General features: G+C 35.9%; 1 protein-coding gene across 1 annotated transcript; it reads right to left on the bottom strand.

The window, feature by feature from the left end:
* Window positions 1-2,041: 2,041 nt before the first annotated feature.
* LOC128512279 (guanine nucleotide-binding protein G(q) subunit alpha-like) lies at window positions 2,042-13,199 on the bottom strand. Its single transcript, XM_053485475.1, has 7 exons — window positions 12,966-13,199; window positions 9,983-10,167; window positions 9,082-9,236; window positions 8,819-8,947; window positions 8,602-8,731; window positions 8,368-8,521; window positions 2,042-3,823 (listed from the first exon to the last, which is right to left on the bottom strand). Exons 1-7 carry the CDS (start codon window positions 13,087-13,089, stop codon window positions 3,633-3,635), a joined length of 1,068 nt encoding a protein of 355 aa, XP_053341450.1. The 5' UTR covers window positions 13,090-13,199; the 3' UTR covers window positions 2,042-3,632.
* Between the last annotated feature and the right edge of the window lie 1,342 nt (window positions 13,200-14,541).

Raw genomic sequence — 14,541 nt, 5'->3', positions numbered from 1 at the left:
CAGCCGAAATTCTAAACCTACCTGGATTTTTGCATTAATAGATTTACCATCTGAACTGATCCAGATATAAAACAATAGGCAACACATTCAGTAACTTTTATTGTACATTTAGATTAATCATTAACAGTACTAACTGGAGGGGGAGTGTTTAAAGCCACATTAGCAGCAATAACCTGCACAGAAGCACATATTTGGCTACATGCAGCATATGCCTAGCAAAAGCTTTAGCAAAGCATAAGGGAAGAACCACTTTATGTATGGATGTCTATGTTCCGAGTAAAACAAAACACCAAAGCCTACTTTAATCTAAAAAACATATGTAGGAAATTTCAACATTTAAAGCTGCTTTTTTAAACCATAAATGTTTCTGTAAACTTGTTAATATTTGAAAACTTTAAATTTAAATTGCAAACTGCTTATAATGCGACCACAATCCATTATGCTCCCACCACCATGCTTCACAGATAAGAGATTTTGGTCTTGCTCTGCAGTCTTCTGTTCAACTTCTATCTCATCTTCCCATAGGACATCGTCCCTGAAGCACTCATATATCATACTTATAAGCTAGCTGCACCCTGATAAACATAAAATAGGGTTTTTGTTTCACTTAGGAGCAGATTAAAATAAATACATGCTAATAGCAGGAATGTTATGAAGCATGGTGTGGTTTCCACTTGCCTATGAATTCACAAAGATTCAGGAATCGTAGACTAGAAAAATACAAGCATGTTATTTAGCGGTGTGTCTTTGAGGTCGCCCTAAAGCCCTGGAACGTATTTGTTTACACTTTGACTTTCAAAACAACGTCAACTTCCGCCCACCAAAACCACTGACTGTCCCTTTAAAACAAAACTGTGCTGTGTTTATCTTAGCACACCTTCGAATTCTGGGACCTTCCTAGACGATCAGATTGCACTGCAGCTTTTCTGGTGCAAAGGTCATCCCTACGGCAGTGCAGGAGCAGAGGAGTTAACAGTAGACCTGAAGCAGAGCTTACAAATGAAAGCGTGCAAATGACAGAGTACGGTCAGACAAAAAAAAAAGGCAAAATATATTACATATTAAAAATTCTGTATACATCTGTGTATAAACATTTTGTATGTGTACTATAGATTTTGTATATACAGTGGGGCAAAAAAAGTATTTAGTCAGCCACCAATTGTGCAAGTTCTCCCACTTAAAAAGAAGAGAGAGGCCTGTAATTTTCATCCTAGGTATATCCCAACTATGAAAGACAAAATAAGAAAAAAAAAAAATGCAGAAAATCACATTGTAGGATTTTGGCTCTCACAGACCTGTAATTTCTTCTTTAAGAGGCTCCTCTGTTCTCCACTCGTTACCAGTATTAACAGGTACCTAACCCAACCCAGTCTCCAGATCTCAACCCCATAGAAAATCTTTGGAGGGAGTTGAAAGTCCGTGTTGCCCAGCGACAGCCCCAAATGGAGGAATCGGCCAACATACCATCAACAGTGTGTGAAAACCTTGTGAAGACTCACAGAAAACATTTGACCTCTGTCATTGCCAACAAAGAGTTTATAACAAAGTATTGAGATGAAATTTTGTTATTGACCAAAAACTTTTTTTTCACCATAATTTTTAAATAAATTCTTTAAAAATCCTACAATGTGATTTTCTGGATTTTGTCTCTCATAGTTGGGATATACTATACCTAGGATGAAAATTACAGGCTTCTCTCATCTTTTTAAGTGGGAGAACTTGCACAATTGGTGGCTGACTAAATACTTTTTTGCCCCACTGTATACTTTTCCTTATAAACTAGCACTGCAACAATAATGATATGTTCTTAAAATCTCGAGCCATAAACCTTTGACTCTCAAAAGCAATGCTGCTATAAACCATGATGCACACACCACCGTGCTTCACATGTAAAATGAGGTTTTTCTGTTGGCGTGCAGTGGCATTTTTATCTTTTGTGTCTTATCTTTACAGAGAATCTCAAACATGAAGCAGATACTGAAACATTTTTATTTTACATTACATTATTATTATTTATAAATGTATAATTTAGGTGAAACCTTTTAGTGAAGTGTCAAAATGTAGGCATATTTATAAGTGTTATAAAACACTTACTACTTACTGTGCATTACTGTACATTCACAAACATGCAATATTTACAATTTAATGAGACAGAGGTGACTTTAAACCGACAGCAGCATTTCTTGTTCTTTTAGAAAAAAAAAGGCAGTATATTTGTCTAAGTATATCTACATATATACAGTATAATTTCAAATAAATCACATGTTGGATTTTATCAGACTGGCTTTATTTAAACCGGAGGTTGCCAGAAAAAAATCTTTTGATCATTCCAGTGGTGGTCCAATACCTCTAATACAGCACAATGTCCAATATTATAACAGTTTACTGAGGCAGTTTACTTTATTTTTCCAATGGCAAAACACATAGTTGGGTCAGTTGGTCAATTAATTAGCAAACAACTCTAGAAAAGTAAGATGGTGTGGCTAGTAAGCTAAAGTACTGCTTTAAGTCATGGATTTTTAAACCATCGCTATAAATAACTTAAATACTAACCCACTCTAGCAGCACAAAGGATATGGTTTAGTTGCTTCTAATGATCTTTAAAGAGAATGTTGATAGAGTCATCAGATGGACACAACAGGAGCTTAAAATTTCCATCTCAATTTTACGAATTCTTATGGAGTGAGGCACAGTGGTTTAGTGGTTAGCACTGGTGCCTTGCAACTCAAGGGTCCGGGTTCGATTCCCTGCCAGGGTCGATACATAGCCATTTCTTGGGCAAATTCTCACACACCCACATGAGGACAGGAAAGAACCTTTAGAGTCAACTCCTTAAGCTAACGAATGGCTCGGCACCTTGCTAAATCATAATTGGTTGGCTGAGCCTTTTTTTTTTTACAGAGACAATGCTGTAATTATTGTTGGGAAATTTAATAATAAATGCTTCAGAAATATTCAGGCAGGAATGCATACTGCATTTGCAATGCACATGTGTAGTGCCTTTCTGATTATTAGTTATTGTAACAGATTTTTATAAAATTCCATGTAATCTTATACTGTTAATTACACTCTGGTGCACGATTTCATTAAATAATTTTCGGTATACTACAAATAGGGATAATAATCTGTTAATATATTGCAGACATTTAAAAAAATAAGAATCTGTGACCTTGTTAATAGTAAACATATCCAAATACAGTGCTGCCACCTAGTGGACCCATTCTAAAGTACAGCAAAGAATATGTTTAATGTTAAATGACAGAATGGTAATAACGCCATGTGGTTGCATATTTTTGGGGGGGATTTAATGGTGTCTTTAAGAGTAAATATTCTTTATTTGGTAACATTTTTCATAACAATTGAGATACGCTATGCAGGGTATGTTATTAATGCCACACCTAAACTCAGGGATTATAATAAGAGTTTCATTAGGGTTTGAATGTTGAATATATTTTAAAGTGAAGATGTAATTCACCATGTTAGAATATGCCTTCATGTGGCCACATATCAAACACAACCAAAATCATGCAAAACAAATGACATGGGAAAAAAATGTAACATTTGCACATATGAAATATTTATAAAAGTATTAAATAAATATCTATAATACCAAAATAAAAGATGTAGCTGTCCTACGTCAAATTGAAATCGTCAAAGTTGTTCCTCATTATGGTGTCTCTTACAGCCGAAAAGATTAAACGGATATTTTCTGTGTCTGTGGCACAAGTGAAATGCGAGTAAAGGCGTCTACAAGCGTCTGTGTTCAGAGCTTCATACATTTTGAGGATGAACTTCATGGCTGCATCTGGATCATTCTTGGGACCTGGGTAGCGGGAAAAAAGTTTGCAATGTTGTTGACAATTGTAATAACTGCTAACATTATTCTTAAAAAGGATTAGGGTTGACATATCTGTTACAGTATATACAGTAATTTAGCTTAAAACAGCCATACGTATACTTTAGAAATACAGTACTGTGCAAAAGTCTTAGGTACCATATCATATGCTGTGCCAATTTTGTTATATATGTTTATCATGTCTGCACCTTTAAGTAGATAATCATTTAGTATTTCCATATATAACTTAAAAATTTATAAATAAATAAAATTACAGGACAATATATGCATGGCTATAAAGAAAGAAATATAGTACAAGACAGACCAGTTTTTAGAGGGAAACAAAAAATGTACACCCCTGGGATTTGCATAAAAATAGAAAGGAGCGAGTGTGAGAAAGTTACAAGAAGAACTCATATTCTCCAGCAAGCTCAGTAAAACCTAACAGCTGTTTTCTTATAAAATTGCACAAATCTGTGTCTAAAACTCCTGATTTTAAGCAATAGGTTTTCACTCCTTGCTGATTTGTTTATTTTATTACTCTTTATTGCTCTTTATAGAAGTTTCTTTTATGCATAAATGTTTTTAAAAGCATCTTTTGCTTATGCTTATTTTTGTGCCCAAGACTTTTGCACAGTATTATAAGTAAAATAGTTGTTAGGTTTTACTGAGCATGTTGGAGAATATGAGTTCTTCTGGTAACTTTGTTGAGTAAGTCAAGTAAGTAATAATAATAATAATAAATAATAATAATAATAATAATAATTTTTATTTATATAGTGCCTTTCCAGTGCTCTACGACACTTTACTATAAGTGGAAAAACGGTCAACAAACAGACAAAAAAAACATGCAGAGGACAGGTGGATTCAGGTGTAACATTCGGAAAACAAGCGAGTTTTAGGGTAAAGATTTAAATATGGAGATGTTGATAACAGAACAGAGAGAGTGTGGTAAGGAGTTCCAAAGTTTGGGAGCGATAACCCTAAATGATCTGCCGCCCATTAAAGAGAGGCAGTACCGAGGGGCAACAAAAAAAAAACAGAATCGGAGGAACGTAGTGAACGAGTCGGAATGTAGGGGGCAAGCAGATTAAAAAGATAAGTGGGAGCTAAGCCATTTATAGATTTGAACAACAAGGAGAAGAATTTTGAATTTAATACGGTAGACAACTGGGAGCCAGTAAGTAAGTAAGAAGAGATGAAGTTATTAATTAGACAAATTTTATGGCCAGTTTACTTGATTTGATCGTTTGACCAGACTTAATTTTAATTTACTTGATTTGTCTTTCCTTGACTTGTTTTCCTGTGTCTTGACTTGAATTGTTTTGACCTGACTTGCATTGACTTGAATTGACTTGCCTTGATTTGACTTGACCTGACTTGATCTGCGTTGATTCGACTCGAGCCACCCTGCCTTGACCTAACTTGCCTTGCCTTACCTTGACATGGCTCGACTTGTTTTGACCATTTTTTATGTAAATCCTATTGATGTCCAGATTTCACAAAAACAACTAGGGATAAGACGTGTAAAAGCTAAAGGAAAATTGTTGAAATTAGATTCAATAGCTTTATTAACCAACACTGCTACTGTAGAAAGCCAATCCAAAGAAGGCAAGCATTTCCACTGAAAATTCACATGGGTTTTTGTTTTTGGGTCTGGAAAGGTCAAACGTGTCTTTATTTGTCTAAGAGATGCTTTATACCTGAATATGTTTGTTATTTGGAGCTGCCCATAATTTTCCTGTATCTAAGCATTCTAAGCAGAAGAGAAGCAGTACCATAGCATGATGCTGCCACCACATGGTATTCTTTAGGTATAATAAACGGTCTTGATTTAATGTCTAGCCACCTAATCTTCATTTTTGGTTAATCAGAATCGATTGGATGATTTTTTTCATTCATTCCACATTCAAGATATAGAACCCACTCATTACTCTAGTCATAAGCTAGATTCTTTTTGCTTTAAAATATTATTATTTATTTTACAATTTTTCTGTATCTCAAACTAATCCCATTCCCTATAAATATAATCCCTACTACTACGGTAATGAACTTCTTGCCTTCTTGATTTATCCTAGTTATTGAACCAGGATTGAGCACTTAGACAATACTTTTTCCAGCCATAATTAACACAGTTACACCCATCGGAAAGTAAAATGATTGAAGGAACGAAAGTTTATACCATGACCACCGTAATCACAGCCACACAAAATGCAGTGTATATGAAAGAAATAAAAAATGTAATTTATTTTAGTTTGCATGAATCATGGAAAACACCATGGCTAGACCAGCTAATTTACCAACATTACATATCAAAAGCATTAACGCTCCTTGCACCAGCTAGCTATTTCTAACTACATTGCTCAATGTTTCACAATTACAATTACACTAAAGCCTAGTTTCCACTTGTATGTATTTTACAAAAAATCACTACAAATGAACAAATTACGTTTATGAATTATAGTTATTCAGATACAGTAAGAAACTTGTGGCTTGCCAGATTTTCTCGTATTTTTATTGTGGTCTTGAGGAATAGTTCTCCATCCTTCTTGAATTACTTTTTTTGTCTCTCTTTTTTTTTTGCAAGATTTTACGTCTCATTTTCAGTCTAATCCCTGTACCTGGGCAGTTTCAGAGGAATTGTTTTCTCTCTGTTAAGCCACAGTGACCTATCAATCATTCAAGTATGAACAAAACATCGAACTTGAGGCATGAACCAGTGAGAAACAGGTGCAGATGATGACAGATGATCAGGTGATTAATATACTGGTGATGTTGAATGGGTGGACAGACGAGAAGGGAAATGAGAATGCTGCTGGGGCTGTTACATAAATAACTGATTTTTAGACACTTTGCAGCCTGTTGCAGTGATTTTTTTTCCCATTTCTTTAATTTATCTCCTCAATATGTCAAAGAGTTGGAGTTGTTCATGACTTTTGCACAGTACTGTAAATACAGTGTGTTTTCATCAAATTGTAACTTGTTCATAATTGTTTTTACTTCTTTCAAAGACAAAAAAAAATCATCACATACGCGTAAATTCAAATAGGAAAAATATGTCAATTGCTGTAGATTTCATTATGAACTTCTGTGAAAGTGTAATTCTACACATTAGTTTCTGATTAGGATGCTCGATCTGGAGTCTTATTCTGTTTTCATAAAATCTCTGATGACATATGTTTTGGGAAATTCAAATTTTCAAAATAAACTAGTAAGTAATCTAAAATGCTCTTTAAGATTATCTTTTGGCTGTACAGACGTATCCTCTGTGTTGTGATGTAACATATGCTATGTTCCAGGAATTTTAATTGGCATATAGTTTTATTTAGATTTAATAGTAATTCTTGTGAGTCATACGTCGTACGTTTGCTTGTAGCACTTAAATGAGATGACACTGGAATGCTGTCTGCAATGCAACTTTCAAACGAGACAAAAGACAAACATGAAAGTGTCATCGGGTTCGGTCTGATGATGTAAAGGCTGTCGACAGGTAACGTCTCCCAAACAGCAAAACAAACAAAAAAAGGATTTTCATCGTGATTGTTCATAGTTTATAAAAACCCAATCTTGCGTATAAATTATAGAAAAGTAATACACTTATCCATAGCCATAAAATAATTCAGTTGAGTAATTCTCATGCATTTAAATGTCAGGTTTATATTTTGTTCTTAATAAGCAGAGCCGATCTCCAAAATACATTAAAAATGTTTTTTTTTACTTCACGTAATAATGTGCATACTTTTGAGTACCCTTAACGAGATCTTTTTTGTCATTTCCATATCATTCCGTGTCATTTCCTCAGTTTCTGCCAAACACTGGGATACTGCAGTGTACTGTAGCAGTGGATTACTGGAAATAAAGGGAGTTCTTTTATTCTGGACAACCAAAAGTTTTATCTATCTAACTATCTATACAAATGTTTTACCGTGACAGGCTGCAAAGTGCCTAAATATACGAATTAGGAATTAGTTGTTTATGTAACAACCTCAGCAGCGACCTCATTTCCCCTCTCATCTGTTCCAACCACTCAGCATCATTCAGCATCACCAGTATACTAATCACTGGCCTGATCATCTGTCATCATTTGCAGCTGTTCCTTACTGGGTCATGCTTTAAATTAGATGGATTTTTATGCCTGAATGAAAATATTCCTCTGGAACTGGTCCGATACAGGTACTAGACTGAAAATGTGAGTAAAAAAAAACTTGCCAAAAACAAGAACTTTTCTTTAAGACTTAATTGAAGACTACATTAAAAATACAAGAAAGTCTGGCTCTTTGAAAGCAAAATATGGGTATACAGACTACATATCAAAATATGTCCCTTAAACTGTTTACTTAAATGATTATTTGGCATTAGCCCTAGATAAATGGTAAAATGAATGCACACACATGTACATTTTAACAGAGTTAAGTTATGTACATTTTTAGATTGTTAATTTCTCATAATTGAATAGAATAAAAAAATATTTCAATTATTAACATCAGCTTAACTTATCTTGGGACACAATGTAGAATTTTTAAACCTCTCACCTTTGTAGTTAGGATAGTAGTCTGCAAGGTGGGACTTGGAGATTTTCTCTCGAAGGAGATCTGTCTTGTTGAAAAAGATGATCATGGAAGTCCTTTGGAACACTGGGTAATTGATGATGGTCTTAAAGAGTGCTTTACTCTCTTCCATACGATTCTATGAATAGACACATTGCATGGTTTTATACTCTTCACCCAGTTTAGTTAACACGAAACCAGCCTGGAAAAGTGTCCCACCTCATTAGGGTTCTCAAACAGGACCTGGTCATACTCGTTTAGTGCCACCAGGAAAATGATAGACGTCACATCCTCGAAACAGTGGATCCATTTCCTCCTCTCTGAGCGCTGACCGCCTACATCAACCATCCTGTTATAAAATAGACGTGCTCAGACAGATGTAATACACCTCAACATATTAAACACATATCCTATTTAGTTTTCTTCAACATCTCACCTGAATACAACATGGTTAATTGTAAAGGGGTACTCTATGACTCCAGTGGTGCGAACTCGGACACGGAGAATATCCTGCTCAGAGGGCACGTAAAGGGGAGTGGATATTCGTGCCAGATCATCCAGGTAACTAAACATTAAGAACATGTTTACAAATAAGTACACTTTCAGATCCATATGTACAACATACATACTACCTATTTGAGAAATTAGCAGATTATAGGAAGGTACAGTATAGAGATAGTATTGATGAGCTTAACTTACTATTTGGCTGAATCAGAGAGCTGGTACTCTCTCCGGCGCTCGTAGCACTGCTGCATGCTGGGATCTCGCCACATGCTGCTTATAGCATCGGCATATTGCTTATCTATGGTGCTCATATTATCTGGATTCACTTTATGCAGCATTGCAGCATAAGCCTGAAAAGCAGAAACAACAGAAAAATCCCTCATTTTTGTTAAGGTACAAATTTAGTTTTATTGTTTTTTTTGTTTGTTTTTTCTATAACCATAGAAAATCCTTGAGCAGGATATTCTCCGTGTCCGAGTTCATATATATATATATATAATACTCATTTATTGTCATGTTTACATATATATATATATATATATATATATATATATATTGAGTAAAGGTGCCCGATGGGTTGAGGTCAGGGCTCTGTGTTAGGGCCAGTTAAGTTCTTCCACACCAAACTCATTAAACCATGCCTGTAAGGTCCTTGCTTTGTCACAGTCATGCTGGGATAGAAAAGGGCCTTTCCCAAACTGTTGTCACAAAGTTAGTATCGTAACTAGCATAGTATCGTCCAAGATGTCTCGATATGCTAAAGCATTAAAATTGCCCTTTCACATTGGATAAGGGGCCTGATTTAAACAACTGAATTCAATTAACAGGTTTGGCCAAATACTTTTGTTCCATATTTTTAGCCAAAATGTGCTATTCCTCTGCTTATTAAACCTTCACACTCTGCTCTTATTGGTGAAATGTGCAATTAATGAAGATTGGCCACCAGGCAGGTCAAATTTAGCCATGAAACCTCCAACACTAAACTCTGTGTTTCAGTTTCATTGTCTAACCCCTGTATAAAAAATGAACATATAAAGTTTATTTATTCTTTGTGATTACTATAATTGACATTGAAGTTGTCTGCTCATGTGCTTACCGTATTTTTGTCATCTGTGAACGGAATCTTAAGTGTTTTCATGGCTTCAATCATGGCTTGCACTGCGACGAATATATTCTGGGAAATAGACCTGGTAAAAGTCCTCCTGTCATCCTCTGAGTAGCCTTTCCCATGGATGATCCTCATCTGCTTGATGAAGGTGCTTTTTCCACTCTCGCCTGTACCTATAAACAGGTAAGTTAGTTTTAGTTGGATAAATAGAGACCCAGGGACAGGTTTGAGTTTGGGCTGAGATTAGCATTTTTTTTTATTATTTTTTTTTAGATTTGCAATATAAAATTTAGTAATTCATTCCAAATGAGACAGAAGGTGACATAGTGGTTAGCACTGTGGCCTCCCAACTCCAGGGTCAAGGGTTTGATTCCCACCTCGGGGGTCTGTGTACATGGAGGGTGCATGTTCTAACCTGCTTGGTGGGTTTCCTCCCACATTTCAAAAACATATTGTAGCATTTTTATCGCCGTAAAGGATGGTGGAGAGACGAGTGAGCTTGTTTGCTGCCCAATGCAAATGGCTGGGAGTACTTTAATGTGTTGTAGCACAATCTCGCAACAATAACACATGAGAAGACTAAAACACACACATCAGGTATGGCATGAGCAGCACCTTCACTCAGGAACCTACATCCAATTCAGCTTCAGCCTGAACCAGAGCACATTTCACACGTCACACACACAACAGGGCCGAAGCCACTAACCCAAACACCTTTCCCCATCATGGTGAACACACCGACATCCCTGCAAGGCATGCTGGTCGTCAGCCGCCGCCCCGCCCACGCCACAATATGTATTAGGTTAATTGGCGTTCCCAAATTGCCCATAGTGTGTGTGTGTGTGTGCCCTGCAGTGGATTGGCACCCTGTCCAGGGTGTGGCCCAAGTCTCCTGGGATAGGAGGCCTCAAGCGGTATAGAAGATGAATGAATAGTTTAAAATTTATCACATTTTAGCTAAATAATTACCTTCATAAAAAAAGGGGTTATAACCTTTTATCAACTACACTGGTGCAAATATCTTTTGCTGGAGGTGTATTTTAAAAAATAATAAGTAAAAATATATATATATTATTAAAAAATGTGTGAAACGTGTGATTTCTAGGTATTGTCTTATTTAAAATGTTTTTTTGAAACTGAATTATTTATTTCCTATTTTAAATTAATTACTAGCTACTGTAGTTTTTCACTTAACATAAGCTAGTAAAAAACAAACCTAAGTCTTAATCTTAACCTTTCCTAAAAGTTTGAAAGTGAAAGAAAGATGTCTGTGTCATATCACACACTGCTGCTAAGGCACCAGAGAATGTGAGAGAAAACATACAGCTACAGCTAACTAACCGCAACTTTACTCATTTCTCACATCGAAGCTAGCATGTTTGTTTTTCTGCTGCAAACTAATTTAATGCTAACTGCTAATCTCAACCATGCTAACTATAACAACAGCCTTAATCCTAATCTCTCAAACAGATAGCATGATACAACTCCAATTATATGGTACAAACTGGCTGAATGCTAATAGCCAATGCTAACAATACAACAGATAGTAAATACAGATTGAAGAATGCAGTAAACTGATTGTAGTGATTAGGTCTTATTCTCCAGGTAACATACTCAAATTAAGATTGGTTTGCAATTTTAACATATTCTTTAAAGCTGTATGATGCTAGAAAGTCCATTTTTGACTTTTATATGATTATAAAGAAAGCTAGTGATGTTTGAGAATGTATGGAGTGGAAAGTTTGATGACAAATTTGTCAAAATGTCCATCTACCTCAACTAAGCAAATTAGCATTATTCCTCTAATCCCAAACTTGGGATTGATTCTAGACCGCCACTTTCCCTATTAAATTTTTTTTTTTTAATAATTAAAAAATATATATATCTCATACAGCCTTTAAATCCACCAGTGTCTGTTTTGTATACCAGGCTTCTGCAATGTCTAGCCACTAGAACATACTTTAGAATTTTTTATTTGGCGTAGGTCACAACGACAGGAAGAAAAGCAGAGCGTCCTTGTGGGTGAAATCCTTGTTTCTGTCCTTGTACGTCAAATCACTAAATATTCTACATGCATGGCTTCTCATATAAATGGGACTCCTCTGCTTCATGTCAAGCTGGATCACTCCATCACAGCAGGGTGTATGGTTTGCACGCCCTGATTTCATGAAAAGAAATCCAGCTTTTCCATTTTCACTACTCTGGTAAGCAAGTGCAAGGAATTGCTCAGGTTTTTGTCACACATTAGTGACATTAAAATTTTTTAATATTATGTACTTCTGCAAAGAGATGTTCAACTTGTGTGAAAAAGGCAGACGTCCCAGCTCTCCCATAAGACCTGGGATCCTCCTGCGTATTAAAATCACCCCCATGATGGCCAGAAATTATATACAATATCCTGGAAATATGCTTTCCACAACTACCACTGAGCCAGTGATGCCTTGTTTAATCATTTGTGTAAAAAGGAGTATTTGAAGCTTTAAAAATCAGTAACACAAACAGCTTTCGATAAGACCAATTTTGAACCAAAGTAATGTGGCTGATTGTGGAGGAATTTTCAATGATTTGGGAGTATATTCAAATATATTTATATATTTTATATCAAATTAAAATATAAACCCTTTTGAATCAGGCTTATCCCTTTGGGGTTCAATTTAAACACAGATCCCAACATTTTAAACACAAAATATATATACAGATACAGATGACATAAATTTGAATGTAAAGAATGCCTAAAAGCAGACCTAAACACAATGACGAAATTTTTGTCATATTTGTACTTCCTGCATCTTCAAGAATGCTGTCAAGCTGAACATCAGGATTTGTTCATCTCTTCTACATCTCAAACATTCTTAAACAACAGCAAATATTGTAAATATATATATATATATATATATAGGCATATGAAACATTTTAAGCTTTGTTAGAGTTAATGAAACCTTATAAAACCAATACAAAGACATCAACATACCTAACAGTAGCAGCTTCAGCTGGTGCTGCTTTTCTTTTTTGGCGGACTGGAGCTGTCTCTCGATATCTTGACTGATTCTTCGAGCTTCTCGTTCATCGGCCGACAAGCAACATTCATTCATCATGCCAACCAAAGACAAAGCAAGTTCCAGAAGAAGTTAGGAAAGCTTCATTAAATAAACCAAACCACGGTCTGATTGAGCATGGGATCTCTCGCAAGTAATTATGAATAAGGTATCTGCCGCACAGGTTCTACCACAATGAGAAACCTCCCTCCTCTGGATGTGTATGGGGCGTGCAAGAAGACAACACCTACCCGACATGAATAAATATCACTGTTCCTCATTCCTTTCTCACGCCTATTTCGTTCCCTCTCCTTAACCAGCTCAGTTCATGAATAATTACACAAGATGTTTTGGCTTATGAACTGGAATCATTTATTTCAAACCATTAAGAAGAATTCAGGCAACTGATCCTAGTGACAATGTGTTACAGAACTAAAGACACTTTAGCAGAGTTAGCACTTTAAAACTTGGATTCATATTTGCATATGCATTTGCTCAAGCTCTTTCCTTAAAAGTGACCCAAAAAGTTATTTAGATTTCAGAAACATCAAATAAAATGTGTACGGTTCATTTGGACATTCAGGTGATCAAGTTACATTTGTTTTGGTGCTGACGTCCTTCAGCTGAACTGTTGAACTGCACAATTACAAGTCCAGGAGTAAAAAAAAATAAAATAAAACACCTTATTGTTTTCTAGAGTGCTTCCCAGAAGGTCGTTGAATATGAATGGAATGCGCCGTATGATCAATGGTTTGACTCGCTATTCAAGTTCAACTGCTTCTGCTTTCTTGATTGTCAGAGGCCCCAGGAGTTCATGGTTTCAGATTTCTTCAACTTGTGAGCGGAGGATGACATCTGCTCTACAGTTCAGTTAGCTGATTGTGAGCACTGATGAGATTTTAGAAATGACTAATTCATTTTCTATGTGAAATAAACAAATGAAGAACATACAGTACTGTACAAAAGCACTGACACAGCCCTCATGTCTTTATATTAAATGAAGATCTATTTTTTTTTAAATGGGAACAGATGTTTTACTGAAACAGGCTGCAAAGTGTCTAAACATTCAATCTAATAATTGGTTGTTTATGCAAGTACCTCAGCAGCAACCTCATTTCCCCTCTCATCTGCTCCAACCACTAAGCATTCAAGCATCACCGGTATAATAATCCCTGGCCGGATCATCCGCATTTGTAAGTAAGATGTTTTTTGATGCATGAATGATTCATAGGTCAGTGTAGCTTAACAAAGAAGAAACATTCCTCTCAGGAAGCCTGAAGAACTATTCCTCAAGACTACAAAAAAAAAAAAGAAGAAATGAGGGGTGGCTCAAGACTGTATACCGTTTATACTTGTGTGGGGGCTTGGAGCCTATCCCAGGGAGCTCAAGGCATGGGATGCCCTGAATGAGGTGCCAATGCATCATATGGTACAATCATGCACAATTGAACTCAGTGGACAGTGGGTGGAAATCCACCAACCACAATGAGAACTTGCAAACTCCATACATAC

The sequence above is a fragment of the Clarias gariepinus genome, chromosome 24 (assembly GCF_024256425.1).
Source record: "Clarias gariepinus isolate MV-2021 ecotype Netherlands chromosome 24, CGAR_prim_01v2, whole genome shotgun sequence".
NCBI lineage: Eukaryota > Metazoa > Chordata > Actinopteri > Siluriformes > Clariidae > Clarias > Clarias gariepinus.
This window is presented reverse-complemented; position numbering and strand designations above follow the sequence as displayed.